The sequence below is a fragment of the Calonectris borealis genome, chromosome 21, assembly GCF_964195595.1.
Source record: "Calonectris borealis chromosome 21, bCalBor7.hap1.2, whole genome shotgun sequence".
NCBI lineage: Eukaryota > Metazoa > Chordata > Aves > Procellariiformes > Procellariidae > Calonectris > Calonectris borealis.
In genome coordinates this window covers 10829793-10848453 of record NC_134332.1, presented here as the reverse complement: position 1 = coordinate 10848453, position 18661 = coordinate 10829793, and the positions used below count along the sequence as shown (strand labels likewise).

The following is an 18661-nucleotide window of genomic DNA, read 5'->3' as shown; positions in this document are numbered from 1 at the left end:
CAAGTGCCTCTCCTTCCCCCAAAGCCATTGTACTCTGTCACCATCAGAACTTCATTTAAATTGATGCATTCCTACTAAATGGTTTGGTTTTGAATAAAGGATGCTTTTTAATTCTGTCAAAGATGTTTTCATCCATCTTTTCTGGCACAGCAGCTTCCCTAGTGCATAACATTGTTCTTGGCAGAAACCTGACGGATTGTGATGGTGGTTTTCGGTACTGTGCAGGGCTCTGGTGTGGCAGGTGGTAGAAATCAGCCAACTGCGATGGCTGAAGGGGTTGTACGCTGGAATGTTTTGTCACTAGACTTCATCTTGCCTTGGCCAAGTGTTCTTCGTGCTGCTAGACGCCAGCTGAAGTTAGGAAAGAGTTGATTTGCCCAGCCTCTCTCCCTGGCCGTTGAGCCACAGCTCCCCGTGCACCGCCTGAAGGGGTTTGTAGCTCCTGCCCGCAGGCAGATCCGCAGGGGCCCGGGCGGCAAACTGGGGGAAGGAGCACCCAGAGGCAGCACCGGGCTGTGAACCCGGGCAGGCACCAGCCTCTGCGTTTATCTCCCTTGACATCTCCCGGTTGTTTCTTCCCCCACCTCCTCTCACCAGCAATTCTGCTGCTTTTTTAGTGCATCTAAATCTGTGCATCTGATACAAACATCGCTCGTGAAAGGCCAAGGGAGTCTGGAGTCCTGGTGCAAAGCGACCAGAGTCACCTTGGGATTGGCAGAGCTGTGCAGCCATTATTCACGCTTTAAGATTTTCTGGATGCAATTCTGCCACCGTCTGAAAGCCATAAATAAAAGCAAACTTCCCTAAATCTGCTAGTTTCAACGGGACAAGAGAGCTCAGAAAGAAAGCAGCTGGTCCTGGAAAATAAGGTTGGTATTTATCCCCTTTAAATGTTTTGAGACGATTACACTGGTTGTGTATCTAAAATATGACTGTAAGTTAATGCGTGGTTAAGATCTAATGAACAAGACTTCCTCCTACTGAGATGTTATCTGCTCTGTTTTTGCTGTCTGTCCTTTCTTTGTCCCATTTTCTCTCTGCTTCTTCTCAAGCGTAGGACAAACGTGCAGCCGTGGCCCAGGTGGATTTGGCTCTTCCTGCAGGTAGCGGCTCTCCGGTCGGTTGGTTTTGTGCGTCGCCTTGGCTGCAGCCTGGTCTGGTTGATGTGATACACCCTTCAGATCAGGAAGGTACATGTCCCAAGTCTAAGTCATCTCTGTGCCTGATTTTCATCTTCAAGAAGTACTATAAATAGGAGTTGAAAAAAACACTTGTCAGGTAGGTTGTGTTGCCTCTGAGAAACGTTTTGTTTTGGAAGAAGCAGCCTACTGCAAAGAGGGCAGCCAGAAACAAGTATTTTTACAGGAGGGCATAATTCTGCGTTGGGAGAGAGGAGTGTAAAATCGCCCGAGTTTGTTCACGTTTAATGATGTTCCAATACAAACAGCAGAATTTGGCCACAGAATGCAAATGCACAAGGAAACGCCGGCTGCTCGGCGAGGGCACGAATGAAATCACGGGATGAGCTTAACTCGGGCATTTAATCATGGTGCTGACCTGAGTGCCAGGCAGTAAGGGACAAGATTTAGAAAAGAAAAGTTTATACTGATTTTTTTTGGCCTCCAATCTATCTCTTCTTTCTAAAACGTTTGACAGGTGCCTTTGTTGAAATCCAAACAAATGTTCCTGTGCTATCGCTGGCGTGACTCACGCCGCAAAGGGGCCTGCTGGGGTGGGCTCGGGGGAGTCCGGGTGACTTAGACGGGGGATTGCTTCTCCATTCAGCCTCAGGACCCTACTTATTTTTGCCACTGTGGGGTTTAGATGACTTTCCAGCAGGGATATGGATTGGGCATGGGGCTGGAGGGGTGCGGGCTGCCCGGAGAGGGAAACCCTGGAGCAGCTGGAGCCCGGCTGCAACCTTTGCCCCTTTCCCTCTAACCATAGGGACGACTTTGCATGAAAAAGCATTGCAGACAATTGATCTTCCTTGTACTGACTGCTCTGGTCAGTAATAACCTCCTGCTCAGTGAATCATCACTTAAGAGGTTGCAAAACCACAGACAGATGTTTTCATTGTGGCTGCTTGCACCGCACGAACACAGGCAGCGCTGTCCTCCTGTCCATGTCCGTCCCCGCGCGGGCAAGCTGCAGCTGGGCTCCTCTGAGGCGCTTGTTTAAAAAATCAGAGGATGTTCTATGAGCTGTGTTTACCAAGAGCTCAAACAGAGGGTACGTCTGGCAGCACTCGCCTGTGTGCCGGCCCCAGAGCTCGCAGTGGCAGGAGCTCTTGGAGCCCTTGCCTTGGTTGGGTGATGCTGGTGGATGCACCAGACTAAACACCACGTTTAGGTGCAAACTACTGTCTTCTACCTTGGATGTGGCTGCGGCATTGTGATGGACAAGGTGGTGATGATGTGAGCCATTTCTGCAAACTGCCATGGTTGAAAGACTAGCAAAAGAAACGCAAGGGCTCGGCAGTGCTGGGCTGGGGGAAGCTCCATGTGCGGGGCTGTGGGTCCCCAGGCTCACGGAGGAGGAGGTTTCAATAGCGTGTTGGATGCTGTGCCTGGGGTTGGTACGTGTCGGTCCTACAAAGAAACAATTTCAAAGCTTTTCCTGCTAGCAGAAGGGCGAGGTACAGGAGGGAGATGCTTTGCAGTCCTGGGCTGGTGGCATGGCTGGAAGAGATGTCAGGTTTGCCAGCGTTGGCTCAGCTGAGCTAGTTTCTGGTGAAACATTCCTCTTTGGAGGGAGAGAGCATCTAGGCACCTCTCTGCCTGCCTGACGGGCTGTCACGCGCTTATCGGTTGGTACCAAAACAGCGCTGGCAGCTTTTGATAGCTACAGACAAAAGCAGGATGTTTGTGGTCTAACTGAAACGAGCCGAGCTTGTGCCTTTAGCCCGATGGTGAAGGATGCTCGAGGCTGGAGCAGCTCAGCGCAGGGCAAGGGCAGTCACACGCACGCTCTGGAAGTGTGCTCCAGCTGCTGGAGACACGGGGCGCATGGATCCCAGTGTGGGTTTGAGACACACTGACGGTCTTTGGACGGTGTGTTGCTCCCCGTTTGCTGCTGTTTGCCTTTTTCTTGACCGTTCTGTTGCTGGCTGAGCGAGGGAAGCACAACGAGGGTCTTGGTCCTCGGGGGGGTCACAGCACAGGGTACAGCCGGTGGTGGGGCTGACCCTGGGGGAGAGACCCCCACTGTTGCCACATAACAAGCTGTCGGCGGGTGTTGGTCGCTTTGGAGCCTGGGCACAGCGTCACCACTGCGCGCTGGCTTCCCACCCAGAAGGGAAGGGAAAGGGAAGGCTGGGGAAAGGGAACCGTGGGATGGGAAAGGACCGAGTCCTCTTCTTGGCTTGCTACTCGGCACTTCTGCACCTCTTAGGAGCCTGTCAGTGCCTGGTGGTGCTGGCCCCGCCATGAGGCTGGGGTCTCTGCGTGCTGGTCCCCGGCAGCACAGGACGGCGGGGCAGGGCCAAGCCAGGAGAGCACACAGCAGGCAAACCTGTGCCTTCGTGGGTCAGACCTGCGCCTCTGCCTCCCTGTGTGCCATAGGGAAATTAAAATCCAGATGATATCCTGGTAAAACCGTCTCATTTCTGAAGGGTTAAAGAGAGTCAGTGAGAAGGCTCTTGCCTTGGGAGTCTCCACTTGCAGATGTTCCTTTGCCATGATGTCCTCCTAACGTTTCCCTGCCAAGGCACCAGCTCTTTAAATCTCCCTGGTTTAAAATTCCTGTAACACCTTCCTATAACCAGTTTTATTATCGCCTGGAAGTGCTTCACAACCCCCTCTTGAGGAATTTGGATCCTGACATACTTGGTTGATCAGGGATAAAAATATCAGCTGGTGCAACCAGAAATGATTGAAACTTCCAGGGCAGAAGGTGGGACACCACAGGACGGTTGCTCCCCCCACAAATGGCCAACACCCCCATCCATCCTCATCCCCACCTAGGGAATGGCAGCAGAGAGTACGGAGGGGGCTGTGTCTACCTGGAGATACCACGTCTGTCATCCTCCTCACCCTTGCCTGCCCCGTCCCTCAGGTGCTGCCTGGCCCCAGGTTTCGGGGCAGCGCCCTGGACCAGGGCTCCCTGCCCTGGTTCTCCTCTTGCCTCCCGTGGCTTTGTGTGACGGGCAGAGGAGCAGCCGGCAGTGCCGGGGGGGTCAGGGTGGAGAACCCTGCAAGAAGGGTCCAGCCGGGAGCAGCGCAGCCCCCACAGCGGGTGGAAGTCCTGGGACGGCGCAGGGGCCCAGCAGCGGCCCCCTCCTCCGGCTCCGCCCAGGGGGAAGCTGCAGCCAACTGCTTCTTACAGACTGTGGCTATTTCATGCCTACAAAATACTTGGCCAGCAAGATTTACACGTGGATACGTTTTATGTGACAGAAATACATATTGTTGGATGTAAGCGCTGTGTTATCAGCACCAGAGCAGCGCAGCACGGGGCTGTGGGGTGGTGGTGGCCGGAGGGCAGCGTAGCTCAAACCTTCCTGGGAGACTCGGGCTCAGAGACCCCCCTGCCGAGGCAACTCCTGAGGAGGAGGGTCGCTCCGTTTATTTCTTCTGATGCAGCCGGCAATGACGCAGCGCAGCGCCGGTGACCGTGGCCCGCTCCGGCTGCACAGCCCAGCCGTGTCCCAGCGGGGACACCAGCCTTCCAGCAACGCTCCAGGGACTTCTCCTCTCCCCCAGCTCCTGCTGCCTCCCGAGCGTCCTGCCCTCTCGCAGGGCCTGGCGCTGGCGAGACAAAGCTTGGAAACTGGCTGGAGGAAATGAGAGGAGTTTTAAAAACCATTTATTATTTTAAACGTCCATTCCCCTGGAGGTGAACCGGGATCCGATGGGGATCAAGGCCAGTGACAGTGGCTGCCAGCTACCATGTCGTTATGTCAGCGAGGGCTGACATCTGCGTGTGTTCCTGGAGCAGGACAGAAGCGGGCTCTGTGTGCCTTGGGGACGCCATTTGCCGAGCTATTAGTGCAGGGAAGTGTAACGATTGTAGGATGGGAGAGACTTCGTAACTGTGTTTGCACAGAGGTAGCATCTTGCTCCAAGCAGCCCCGCTCAGGCGGCCGGCGGTGCGTGCGGGGTCCCAGCAGTCTGATCTGATGCTTCGCCCCTGCTCTCCTCCCGCAGGGACGTTGCTTTGGTTCCTTCTTCTTGGCTGTGTCTCGGCTATGCCCGTGGGGCGGGCAGCCCGGAGCGGCTGCAGGAGAAGCGGATCAGGGCAGGCTCCTACTGCAAGCTCAGCCACCGCTGGGCCAGCATGAACACCTATGGCGTGTCCTCCCCGTCCCTCTGCGTCTGCCACCTGCCTCCTCCGCCTCCCCGGGGAGCTCACCGGCTTAACCGGGTGCAGCAGAGGAGGAAGGACTGCGAGGGCTTCCCTCTGTCCCGAGCCGGGAAGCCCTGCGGAAGAGGGGCTGCTGGTGGCCTGGTGCTGGAAAGCAGTGGAGGCAGAGGGTGACGAAGCGCAGGGGAGCCCAGAGCGTCCCGGGGAGGTGGGAGTCCCCCAGGGAACCCCAAAGCTGGCTTAGTGCAAGGTACTAGCTAGCAAGAGAATTGGGTCTGCTGAGGACAGCGGCAGCAGCCACACTCCTGAGGCGCTCGAGCTTTTCACAGAGCTGGTACCAGCCTCTCCTCAAGGGCTGGTGTGGAGGTCGCCCAGGGTGGGACCATCTTCTGTCCTGCTCCTGCTCGGCACAGGGGTAGACAGGTCCCCGCGTCCCCGCCGCTCCCTGCAGGAAGGAACGGGACATTCAGCACCAGGCCGGGAGCTCGGCTCAGCCGGTGCCTGGGCAAGGATGGTCTCTACCTGGGCGGGTTGTCCTGGTGCTAGAGCTCAGTAGATGGTCCACCACCCCAAGGGCTGCCATTTTCCGCAGCATCCGGCACATGAAACGCCACATATGGGCACTTCTTCACGTTGAGGCACACAAGTTTCTTGAGTGATGCTGTATTAACTATCTCAAAGCCAGTTGCTCCACCGAATGTACTGGGTTTCCAGTACTCTGGGGAGCAGATGGGGTTTCCAAGTAGCCCCTTCAGGGAAAACGGAGCTCCCATCTCCACCATGCTTTCTCCAAAAATACCATTGGGTTGGGGTTTCTCAAGCAGCAAGCCTGGATAAAACTCCAGAGCATCAATGTCTCCATACAGGTCTTCCAGCTCTGCCGCCTTCTCTTCCTCGCCTGCATCAAGTGAACATTAGAGTGCTTTAGCAAGGGAATCACCCCCGGCAAGGACTGGCCTTGCTGTGGGTAGTGGGAACGTGGCAGCTCCCGCAACCCAGGCAGCAGCGAGCCTGGCTCCCAGGCCAGGCACCGTCCCCTGGACCGCTCGTCCCCAGTGACCCCTGCAGCCAAGGCACCAGCCCTGGCCACCCCCGTGCGACTGCTCTGCCGGGCAAGGCCACCGGCGGGGGGGCAGCTCGTGGTCTTGTGCCCCGCTGCGAGCGCAGAGCGTCTGCGCTGCCCCAGCAAAGCCCCGAGAGCTCCTGCGGCAGCACTGCTGCCCTACCTGTTAGCTCCTGAAAGGACTTGTAGGGCTTCAGGCCAAACCTCTTCCGATACTCGTTAAACGGCTGTAGCCTCAGCTGCCGGGACTCCTTGATGACCCCAACGGCCACTTTCAAGACGTTAGCATTGATGGTTTGTACTCCACCGATCTGGAGGGCGAGAACACAAGGAGGAGCACGCGTGAGGCACGAGGCAGCACCGGCATCTGCTCCAGGGGAGCCGCGGCACAGCCCCACCGCCATGCACTAAAGCATCCGTGTCCTGGGCATGGTGTCAGGGAGACCAGCACATCATCGCAGCAGCGAGAAGAGGGGCAATCACTGGATATTGCCAAAAAAAAGCTGTGGAGCAGCTTGGGTTAAAGCCAGTCCTGTTCCCAGGGTGGGTCAGGGAATGGTGCAGAAGCCCCAGATGGACGGTGACCCACCAGCCTGGGAGGAGGGGAGAGATTACGGGGGTTTGGGGTCCCAGGGAGAACCCAAACACCCCCAGAGCAGCGGGTCTGCACCTCAGCCTTGCTGCTTTGCACAAGACAAGGCGGTCAGAAGTGTAGATGTAATCGCTTGGAAGAAAACATCCATGTGATGGCAGCAAAGAACAGTGCCAGACAAGCTGCTCCCATGCCCAGGCTGCTCCACAGCCCGGTCTGGGCCCGGAGATCCCAGCTTACCGCAGGCTCCTGGGGTCACCGTGATGTTTAGTACAGAGTGACGAGAACAAGCAAACGGGGCTGCCAAGGCCCAGCCTTGCTACGGTGCTCGTGGGGAGGACTCACGACATGCACGTCGGGTGCTGCCCTGGGCAGAAGATGCTATGCGTGACAGCGACGCGCTGCCGAACAGGGAGGTTCGATGCTGGTGTGCTACAGCTGCCTCCGGGCACCGCAGGGACAGGCGATGCCTTGGACCGGAGCTTTGTGCAGGGGAAGAAGAGAAGCTCGAAACCCCGCTGCCGCCCTGCGAGAGCCAGAGTGGGCTCCACCACCCGACAGCACAGCAGCGTCTGCCTGCCCGGAACCATGAGCATCCTCCCGGGGTCCCGCAGCCCTGGCGCTGGCAGGAGAGGGGAGCAGGACCTTACCCTTCCCGCAATCTGCTTGGAAAAGGACTCCACCAGCGCCTCCACACCATAGTCCATGAGCATGGAGGTGTTGTAGAGGAACTGCTCATAGCTGTACTCTTCCCCCTGGATGACGAAGGAGTCGGGCATCAGCCCGTGCCAGTGATAGAGCTGGTTGAACTCCACCGCGATGCGATTCCGGTACTGGAACTGCGTCCCAAACAGCAGCTCGGGGTCGAACTTGAGGCTGAGGAAGTACCCGCTGAGATGCTGGACGTAGTCTTCAATGACGATCTTAATGGTCTCCCCTGGGCAGGAGGTGAGAGAAGCAGCTGGCAGCTGGCAGCAGCAGGAGCTACCGGCTCTGTACCCCGAGATGTTACCCACATGCTACGGCAGCACATCCCAGCACCCATCCACCCCCTGGGACCTTTTTGACTATGGGCTTGTTGAGTTGGTTGGGAATTTTTCAGTGAATTATTTTTTCAGCAGCAAAGGTCAGTCAGCCAAAAGTGAAATGGTTCCTGAGGAAGCTGGCCTTGATACGCTTCTTAGAGATAATGTGGTGCCGTGGGTCTCTTCTGGATTTTGGTCAAAAATGACATTTCTTGAGATTATAGTAAATTTCTAATAGAACATTAAAATGAAATAATTCAAAACTATGACAAAATTATTACAAATGAAATTTTTTGATGGACCAAAGCCAATTTTTGCTATACGGATCAAAGCCAACGATCCCCAGAAGGCTGCCAGAGAAACTCCTCCAGCCTCTAAAGCCAGACTGGCCATCGCCCTCAAACAGAGACCAACCAACACCCAAGTCATTGGGGCTTGCCTGGGGAGGTGGAATACGGGGCTCCACGGTGCCCGTGCCCTGCGGCACCATCGATCCTCACCGATGAGGATGAGACGAGCCGTCTGGAAGAGCTGCTCGTCGCTCCAGGTGGGATGCTCCCGTTTCAGTATGTCGCAGACGCGGTTGTGCTCGCGCAGCCAGAGCGTGGCGTACATGCAGAGCCCCGGCAGCAGCCCAAACACCTCCTGCCCCATCGCCAGCTGCTTCTCCTTGGGGATGGCAGGTGGGTAGACCATGTGGACTGGAGCATCGGCGACCATGGGGGGGTACACCTCTCCATCCACCACCTTGGGGAGACAAGAACGGGATGGCAGAAAGGGAGGAGGGGAGAAAACCACCCTGGTGAAAGCCTCCCAGCTGGGACCTCTCCGGCAAGCACTGAGCAGGATGGAAGCATCCCCCTCGTACAGCCCCAACTGCAGGACACCTGCGGCCATCAGAACAGCTGGACCCCAAAGCTCATCCCCCTGATACGGCACCTCTGGCCAGCAGCCACCGAGGGGGCTCCTGGCAGTGCTGCACACGGGGCACCAGGGCTGGGGTCTCCTACAGGGCTGGGGTCTCCTGATGCTCCTGGGAGTCTCTGGCCTGGCAGCTGCCAGAGGGACTTTGGCTTCAAACAACCCTGGGGAACAGGGCTGAGACGTGTTTCAGTCGTGCCACGCGGTACCTGGAATTTCAGCTTCCCGTCTCTGAAGAGTCGCAGCTGGTGCTGCCGCTGCAGGTTGTCCCCGTACAAGTGCCCGAGGTCCACCTGCCAAGAGAGCATGGTGACAAGGCTGCTCCGAAAGGCCGTGCGTGTCCCGGTCCCCCTCCTCGCTCCCTGCGTGCCCCCGCATCCCCCGCTCCAGCGCCTCTCACCCCGTGCCCCAGCGCCTTGGTGAAGCCGCGTCCCATCTTCCCGGACGTCTTGAAGAACTGGTGGGTGAAATGCTGGGCAAAGAAGGCAAACATCAGGTTGGTGCCTCGGGGATCGGCTTCAAACTTCTGCCGCAGCAGGAACCTCTCCGCCAGGAGCTGGGGGTCGGGGAGCTGCTGCTTCCCTGCGAAGGATGGAGGTTGAAGGCGGGTGCCCCGTGCCAACCCAGCCGGGCACCAGTGCTGGCCGTGGGGCTGTCGGCGAGTGCTGCCGTGTCTGCTGCAGCACCAGGCACTGACTCATCTGCGCAGACACCTTACACCCCTCTCACGCAGGCTGCGACATGCCCCAGCAGCTCAGCCTGAGCTGTCCCAGCAGCGTTTGGGATGCCATCAAGCTCCTCCTGCCCGCGGGGCTAGCTCGGGCAGGACAACGGTACCACACGGCATTGCCAGCGGTGCCTTGCAGCCGTGTCCGTGGCAGCGAAAGCTCAGGCACGGGTGGGTGGGAGACACTGATGCTGCACCGGGTACGGACCTGGGGTGCTGCTCTGGCGACTCAGCCCCACGCCTGGCACCGTGCGGTGCCAGTCCCCCCGGGCCAGCCGCGTACCTTTGGTCCCCATGGGCGTCGGGCAGTTGTCCGGCACGGGCGGGAGGACGCGGGTGTAGTAGCTGACGTTGGCGTAGGCCTCCCAGCTGATGTAGCCGTAGTCAGAGTTGAAAGTGGGGGGGCTGGGGATGAGATTGGCGCGAACTGAAAGGAGAGGTGGGGGTCACCACTGTGGGGCCCGGGGCGTGGGGCCTCCGGCCCCTGCCTGCCCACCCAGTGCTGCCAGACACCCTCTCCTGCCACCCCGAAAACCAGAAAGGTACAGGCGGCAGAGGCACGCGGGCGTCCCGGGCTTTGCTCCAAGCCTTTTAAAGGCTGCAATTCCCTGCAGAAGAGGAGGGCTCGTGCTAATGCGCTAAGTGGATTCTTGGATGATGAATGAGATGACAACTACATAGAAATGGTAAAACCAACAGCCGAAGCCTTGTGAATTTGTCGCTACGGCTCCAAGGGCTGGAACCTAAATATTTATGCAAAGTGATGAATCTGGGGACATGAGTAACAAAAGCCAGCTCCATATTTCCACAGGCTGCTTTCTGTGCGGCTGCTTAAGAGCCCTTTGGCCCGGTGAGCGCGGCGTGCCGAGAGCCGCTCGTGTTTTCCAGCTGGCTGGCAGCCCGGCGCGCGGCTGGGGACGCACGGGCAGCCCAGCCTGCCGACCCCCCGCGCCCCGCTGCTGCCTGGCCGGGCAGCCTCCCCCGGGCAGGGTGACGGCGTGACAGGGTGATGGAGTAATGGGGTGACAATCTCCCCGGGTCTCCCGCTGAGATGACTCAAACCGGGTGCCCACAGGAGCTGCTCAGCATCACTGCAGCCGCATCACCCCCACCCACACCTCTGCTGATGCCCGGGGGGTCCCCGCGTCCTGCTGCACCCCGAGACCCGCTCCAACCCCTCACCTGTGAGCACCAGTCTCATAAGCGTGTCCCTGATGAAGGTGCTGTTGATAATGTCCCAAAACCACCTGAAGTGGGTCAGGACGAAGTGGTAGAAGGCAGGACTGGGCTTCAGCAGGTCGTGGAGGCGCGTCCAGAGCTCGGCTGGGGGAGACAGACCAGGCAAATTGCTCACCCCTCTAACGAAGCCCGCTAATGGCCCCAGCCCACCCACACTGTCGCTGCCGGTGAGAGCGCATGCTGCAGGCGCAGCATGCCGCCCTGGGACCCATGGGTGCCAGAGGTCCCCCGGGCGAGAGGGACTTACGGGAGGTGCAGTTGGCCCCGGAGTATCCCGTCCGCGTGCAGTCGCACTCATATCCTCCCAGGCCGACCCTCACGCACACCCCTTGGTGCTGGCAGGGGAAATAGCAACAGGGATTCACTGCGGGGAGAGAGAGAGACATCACCATCCAGCCCCAGTGTCACCGCCGCTGGTGGCTCCCTGCTCCTCGTGGGGTGACGCTGCCCCGGACACAGCCGAGCCGGGTCCAGCTCAGGGGGCTGCACCCTGCGGGGGTCCCCCTGAGACGAGGTGCTTTGATGCCAGCCGCCCTCGTGAGCCCAGCCCCCAGGTCTGGTGCCAACGACGTGCTGCAGGCAGACGGCAGGTAGGTGCTGCAGGAGCCGAGCGCTGCCCTGGCCATTGCAATATCAGGCCTGCGGTAGACATTACCGCTCAGCTTTTCTTTTACCTCCCTGGTGAGGTATTTTGGGCAGGAGCACCACTTCCGCACCGTCCCTCCTTCCTTGTGGAAGTTCGCCTTGCCTGAAACGCCCGGGATTGCCAAAGAAACCATCTGCACCCCGCAGCCACACACCGACGGGTGCTGCAAGCCCCGGCCCCAGCTCGGGCTGTTGCTGCCAGGGCTGTGCCCCGCCCGATGCCCCATGCCACCACGGGGCCATGTCACGGTGGTCTCCTGCACGGCCGGGGCCGTAGCCTCATGCGCAGGGGGTTGCTGTGCCCCCGGAGCCCCAGCGCGGGATAAAGCAGTGCAAACGCAGCACCCGTGTTAATAATAACGGCAATTGTCAGGGCTGAAGTTTGCTTTGGCAAGCGGCTCCTCCGCCCTCGAGCGGATGAAAAGGGCCAACGCTGGGCTCGCTCCCCCAGCTCCCGGCCGGCCCCTTCCTCTGCCGCCTTCGCGCCCCGGCCTGCAGGCGCGAGATAAGGGCCCCTTCCCGCCCGGCGGGATCCCACGGGACAGAGGGAGGCAGGAGCAGCACTGCCACCAAGTTGGGTCGGTCCCCACAGACCCGGGATGGAGCCTTTGTGCCGGGAGAATAAAAGTGCCAAGAGACAAGACCTCCCGGTTTCGGTGCGCACCGGCAGGACGGCGGTCACCAGCCCCACTGGGGGACACAGTGCCCGGGGACAGAGCTGCCACCGACACACAGTGCTCAGCTCCCGAGCCACCGGCTGCGGGGACGGGGACAGGCAGCACGCCCTGAGCACCAGAAGGGACCGAGAGCCATTCCCAGTGTGCCCAGTGTAACGGCTGATCAAGGAAGGTCTCCCGGGTCCATCAGCTGCTCTGCGTGGTCCATGAGCTCACCAGGCCCCCACTGGACCTGCTTCAGATTGTTCTGGAATTTGGGAACAGGTTCCAATGCTGGGGCAGAGGGACAGGCAGGCAGAATAAAAACTACATTTTTTCCATAGGAAATTGCAGTTAAAAATTAACATCTTCGAAAAATAAAGCTAATTTTGCAAAGTTGCTCAGTCTCCCAGCCGGCCACACGCACGGGGCAGGGCAGGGGGTGCCCGGGAGCCTGGGGCTTGGCCAGCAGCTCTGCCCCGGCTGCGCTCAGCCCTGTGACCCCAAATCCCTCACGTCACGGCGGCTGGCTTGCAAAGACGCGTTCAGCTCCCAGCCCTTCCATCAGACTCCCTTTCATCTCAGGTCTTTTCATGTATCCAGACGATATCACAGACCCAGGCGGGAGGCAGCAGGCAGGTTCTTATTTATCTCAGACAAATTAAGGTCAGACCACCCGTTTGGTTTTTTGCAAGACGGGAACTTTTGCAAAGGGGGCCATGTTGCAGAGCAGCTGGAGCATCCTCCGGGCTATTCCTGTGTTGTAGCTCTGCACTCAACTCTGCTGCAAACTTTGGAAGCACCTAAGAGAGCAGCCCCGTGCCGTGCCTGCTGCAAGCCGGGGGGGATGCGGGGCTGCCCACGGGCGCCGCAGCCACGGGGCTGGGAGGATGCTCCATGCCGCGGACTCTGGCACGGCAGGTCGTGTCCTGCCGCGACTCTCCAGCTGACGTGGGGAGTCGGGAGCAGTTCACATTGCCAGGGCTCTCCCCGGCACGGGGCTCGATGGCATGTCACAGCCGAGCACTCCTCCAAGGCGGGTTTGGCAGCATGCCGGGCTTGGCCAAGCTGCCTCCTCCCGTGGTTCACAGCGGTGTCAGCGCCGCAGGGTCCCGGAGGTGGGGCGGGCGCGGCATGTTCCAGCCAAAAGGGTGGGAGGGGGATGGAGCGTGTCCTGGCCCGCGACAGCAACCCCCTCGCATCCTTTCGGAGCCTCCCTCCCGCAGCAGCTCCATGCCTTTCCCCACCCCGGCCAGGAATCCTGCACCGGCCCTGCCAGGATGGCTCCAGGTATGGGGAGGGCTGCTGCCAGCCTCCACGCTGGAGCACGGCCCCCTCCGTGACAGCAGAGCTGGTGAACATGCTCCATCACCGCTGAAAAATGCCAGATTTTGGGGACAACATCCGCTCTGCAAACCGCAGCCAAAGCAACCTGGTGAATCATGGCCGGGCTGGAGCCGGGCTTGCTCGATGGGATACGGCTCCGCGGCGCAGGCTTTGAAGACGATGAAAGGCTCACGCACTCGTTTTTCTGAGGGAGGTTTCCTCAGGCCCGCAAGCTGTTCGCAGCATACACAGTGCAGCCAGATTGTCATCTGCAACCACTTCTGGTGGCACCGTGAGCAAGAGCAGCGTGCCAGGGCTGCAGCCGCACGTGGGGCTCGGCGATCCTCCTCCCTGCACCTGAGCCGGGCTGCCGGCCCCAAGGACGGGCTGGGGGCAGGCGGCCGGGCTGGCTGGAGGGGCTGCTGCAGCCCCGGGGCTCTCGCTGTGGCAGCAGGCTCCCCTGTGCAGCCCGGGTTGAAGCTCCGTGAGCCCTGTTGCAGAGGAGCTGTGCTGGGAGGACGTGGTTGACCATGGGCTACAGAAACAGGCATGAATCAGAAGCGGCTCTGCCAGAGGTCCCCGCCTGCCCTCGCTCAGCAGGGTCCATGCCCGACCTGCCCCATGGTTGGAGCTGGGGCAGACGGTGATGTTCGGGTGCTGCCGTACCTCCCATTTGCCAGCGGGTGAAACAGCGTGAGCTGTGGAATGGCTGTGGAGAGGACGGTCAGGTTTATTTTGCAAGAACACTTGTACAAAACTACACCCCTGAAGGCAAGCCAGCAGCCAAGGGCAATATCTGCCAGGGAAAACAGAGAAACACCATGGGACTGGTTTGCCTCTGCTCACAGCCAGAGGAAAATTCTACAGAGAGCAAACATCACGGCTTGGAGCCAAGGTGCAGCCAGCAAGGAGTCAAGTAGAAGTGCTCTAAGCAGCAAACACCAAGTGAGCAGGAGATCCCAGCCTCAGCCCAACATCCTGTTATTTGGTCTTTGAGAGCAGATCCGAGGGCTAGATTAGGGCTGTGGTCCTCCCAGTGCCGTGCTGGGGAGGAGCAGGAGCCTGGCTGCTCAGCTGACAGCACCTCAGGGCACAGTGCAGTTCCCCTAATTCCTCAATCAGATATCTCCCTCCCTAATTAAGGCTTGGAAGAGAGCCATCCTTTCATGTATATCCCAGGTATCTTTTTTTTTCCCCCACGTAGTGAAATTTGCTTTGATCCTGGCGTACAGCTGCCAGCTCCAGGGGTTGGTCATGACTGCACCATCCCAGCGTGCGTCTGTCCCAGCTGCTTCGGGCATGTGAGTCACCAGTGGGTGCCCAGGCCGTGTTCTGTGCCCAGCAGGACACACAGATGCTGCTCCTGGCTGTCCTCAACCCCCAGAAGGAGCTTCGCAGGGAGATGAGGCCCGTGCTGGGAGATGGCCAAGCCGGAGGAGGAACCACACGGAGGCTGTCCCTTGCCTGTCCCCACCACGTGTGGTCCAGCCCAGTGGGTGACAGCCAGGTCCATCCCATGGAGTCCCTCCTTTTGTGCAGATGTGCCCTGCAGTGGAGTGCCTGCCGCCTCCCCAGCACCAGCCCTCCTCCTCCAGCGCTCGCTCCCGCTCTGACCCTGCAGCCTGAGGCCGAGAAGCCTGGAGGGCTACAGCGTGGCTCGGCCACGCTGGGGGCACCCAGCCCCACTGTCCCCAGCGGGTGCACCTGCCACCTCCTGCCAGGTCGCACCCCAACTCCTGGGGTCCCCCACAGAGCAGGCATGGCTGCCCTCTGCTTGGCCACGACCATGGGGCCTCAAAGCGCTGCAGCCCCGGTCGTGTTCCCCTTTCGGACATGTATGCTGCCGAAACCGGGAAGTCCCCACCTCGGGGTCACTGTTTTTGCACAGGACCAGCCGCTCCAGTGCACAGAAGTCCCTCCTCTCTGCACGGGACGGCTGCAGGGGAGGGGTGCAGGCAGTGAGAAGGGCAACGTACCCCACTCCGGCACCCGGCTCTGCCTGCTCAGCCCAAACCTGCTTGGTTCGGGTCACGTCTCCCATGGTCCCCCTTCCCCTGCAATGGGGGGTGCCTGCTCAGCTCTGCACACCCAGCCTGTGCACATTTTGGGGGCTCTTGGGCTTGGGCACGTCGCTTCCCACAGTGGTGGGTAAGCCCGGGCAGGCTGCTGGAGACGGGGTCACCATCCGCACCGTTTGCAACGCAGGTGGCCGGAGCCCCGCTGAGCGACGCAGCCCACGTGCCTGGGCTGGTTTTGCTGAGAACGTTACTTTGGGCGAGGAACTGTAAAATCTGAAAAGTGCCATGAGCCTCACGCTGGGATGGTGTTTTACTGCAGGGAGAAAGGTCATTTCACCGAAGAGGGACTGGATTCAATGCCCCATTAAGAACCTGGAGGAAACTGTACTGTAGGGGCTGGGGATGGAGCTGACGGGATTCGAGACGTGGTTTTATTTTGCAACACGCTCCGTGGATGCCTGCCATAAGCAGCATTACTCCTCGACATCCCTGGGTGCGTGGGCAGCCCGAGCCCACCGCGGCTGTGCCAGCACGCGGTGAACTGCTGCGGCACGTGGGCACGGGAACGAAACGATGGCTCAGGCCACTGGAGCCATCCCTGCTGCTGCCAGCCCTCCATCCTCACGCCCAAACTGCAGTTTCACCTGGTATGTGTTTGGGGGGAGCGGGGAAGGGCCCTGGCTGCCAGCATTCATGGGTATTGCCCCCTTTTCTTTCGAGAAGCCCCGTCTCAGCTGGGAGGCTGCAGGGAGCAGCCGGGTGCTGCCCCTCGGCCCGGTAGTGGGGCCACCCCGGGGTGGCCGCGGTCCCGTCCTGCCCCAGGGCTTGCGGAACGGTGGTGGGCTTGGCGGGAGCCCAGCCCTGTTGTGCGGCCACGCTCGGGCCAGCGACGGCTCCTCCAGCCCCTGCGTGTGGTCCCCGCACGGCCGCAGCGGGAGGTAGAGGGGAAGTTTGTTTTTTATGGGCGATTTTGCTCTCCGGTCAGGTGTGACGGGCCAAACCCCGCCGCTCCGGGTGCTGTGGGGCCTCTGCCCAGGCCGTGTCCTCCTGCCTGCCCTGCCTGCCCTGCCTGCCCTGCCCTCCGCTCCGGGGCTTCTGCTCGCGGCCACACGGCCGGGTCCAGGCAGCGGTGGGCGAGGACCAGCCCGGGGCGATGGGCGCGATCCCGGCCCCGGGGACCCGGCGGGGCGCGGACCCGTCCCGCAGCGCTGGGCAGGGGCTTGGGGCAAACGCCCCGACCTCTCCCGGCGCCCGTTCCCGAGCAGCGACCGCCCCGCGTCCCCTGCCCCTCTGGGGGTCCGGGACTCCTGGCACTGGACCCTCCGGGACCAGGTCTCCCCGCATCTTCCGGTACCGGCTCCCCCGGGGCCGGGTCCCCCCTCACTCCCCGGGTCCCCCCGGTGCCGGATCCCCCCGGTGAGGGATGTCGCCGCTCCCCCCGGTATCGGCTCCCCCGGATCTCCCTCCCTCCCGGTGCCGGCCCCCGCCCCGCGTACCGGAGCCGTCGGTCGCGGCGCTCCCGGCGGCGCAGAGCAGCACGGCGTGGGCGAGGAGCAGCCCCGCGGCCGGCGGGGCCCGGGCCCGGCACCCACCGCCCATGGCGAGAGGCAGCTCCGCCGCGTCCCGCCGCCACTCCCGGCCCCGCCGCCCCCGCCTCCGCCCCCGCCGCGCCTCCTCCCGCCCCCGACGGGACGGGGCCGCCTCCGACAGCCCGGCCCGCTGGGGGGGGGCTGCCCCGGCCTGCGGACTCCTCCCGAAGTCCCCGTGACCACTCCTGGGTCCCCGGCCATGCCCTGAGCTCCGTGACCCCCAGGAGCCCTCTGTCCATCCCCAGGTCCCCCCGTGTCCCTTCCAGCCCCCACGTCCCCGAGCATCTCCATACCCATCTTCTGGTCCTCACATCCACCAGCATCCCCATGCCCACGCCCTGGTCCTCACATCCCCCAGCATCCCTCCGCCCACATCCTGGTCCCCACGTCCCCCAGCATCCCTATGCCCACAGCCTGGTCCCCACGTCCCCCAGCATCCTTATGCCCACACCCTGCTCCCCACGTCCCCCAGCATCCCCATGCCCATCCCCTGATCCACAAGCCCCCTGCGTGGGTCCCCATGCCCTGGGGCACCCTGTTACAGCTCGGGCAGCAGCACCATCCCCGCAGCGTGGCCATGGGCTGTGGGCCCGGCTCAGATCCCTCCGACCCACTGCGGGAGGCTGCCCGTCTGGCGCCAGGAGCTGGGCTGCCCACAGCTGCCAACAGCCAGAAAAGCTGAGTTTATCAGTGAAACCATCGCTGGGTGTTTCCTGCCTGGCCACTTTGCCCCCCAGTGCCAGCCTGCTGACAGCGGGGACAGGATCAGCCCAGCCCAGCCCAGGCAGGCACCAGCACCCTGCAGGGGAGTGCGTCCGGCTGGGAGAGGCTCTGCGTGTGGCTGGAGTGGGCGAGAGCACGATGGGCTGCAGACCTTGCTGGGCCAGCCTCAGGGGATGTCCCCGAGCCTGGTGGCACCCAGAGTCCAGGGGCTGCGGCTGCTCCCCCTCTCCCGTGCTGCTCTAGGGCAGCTGTGGAGACCCTGGTGCGGGCCTGGGTGTGTTTCAAGATTATCTTGGGTTTTGCTGTCACCTCCTTGCAGAGCGGCAGGAATCCCCGGCAGGGCCGCGGGTGCACGGCTCCCTGCGCAGATCCTGCGCTTGGCATGGAAAGCGGCTGTGTGGTGGGGACGGGGCAGGAGCAGCGCTGTGGGAGCGGGGCTGTGGGGCTGGGGCACGCGCTGCGGGGCTTTGCCGGGTTTCAGTAGCAGGGAGGAAGCGTCCCCGTAGGGTGAGCAACCTTCGCAGGTGTCCAAAAATGAACAAGGGTCTCGGATCCAGCTTCAGCGGGCAAATGCATCAGCCATGACGCAAACATGAGCTCAGCAGGCTCTCGATGCGCTCTCGTAGGGTGGGGACACCAGCTGCTTCCCAATGACGAATACATGCTGGAAATGAGGGGCAGGTTTTGCTGTACGTGTGCAGTTGGTGCAATCAGCCTGTGCTGGGGCCAGGGCGTTGGGATGGTTTCAGCGGGAGTGTTTCAGGGGGACGGCGTCAAACACTCGCCCAGGCACTGCCCTGTGCCCCTCGCCCCGTGCCTGTGCGCTCCTGGGC

The 18661-nt window shown here is 61.0% G+C and overlaps 1 protein-coding gene across 1 annotated transcript; it reads right to left on the bottom strand.

Moving 5' to 3' along the window:
* Positions 1-4368: 4368 nt before the first annotated feature.
* On the bottom strand, positions 4369-17162 carry PTGS1 (prostaglandin-endoperoxide synthase 1). Its single transcript, XM_075170809.1, has 11 exons — positions 17013-17162; positions 11119-11235; positions 10815-10955; positions 9916-10059; positions 9306-9487; positions 9115-9198; positions 8485-8731; positions 7610-7896; positions 6531-6678; positions 5827-6202; positions 4369-5749 (listed from the first exon to the last, which is right to left on the bottom strand). The coding sequence occupies exons 1-10, from the start codon at positions 17113-17115 to the stop codon at positions 5847-5849; spliced, it is 1809 nt and encodes a 602-aa protein (XP_075026910.1). The 5' UTR covers positions 17116-17162; the 3' UTR covers positions 4369-5749; positions 5827-5846.
* Between the last annotated feature and the right edge of the window lie 1499 nt (positions 17163-18661).

Excerpts from the sequence above, each read along its gene's own strand:
- PTGS1 (XM_075170809.1), bottom strand. The coding sequence starts at position 17,115 with ATGGGCGGTGGGTGCCGGGCCCGGGCCCCGCCGGCCGCGGGGCTGCTC. Across the intron at positions 10,956-11,118 it reads CGGGGCCAACTGCACCTCCC|CCGAGCTCTGGACGCGCCTC; the intron begins GTAAGTCCCTCT and ends TGTCTCCCCCAG. Across the intron at positions 6,203-6,530 it reads GTCCTTTCAGGAGCTAACAG|GCGAGGAAGAGAAGGCGGCA; the intron begins GTAGGGCAGCAG and ends CACTTGATGCAG.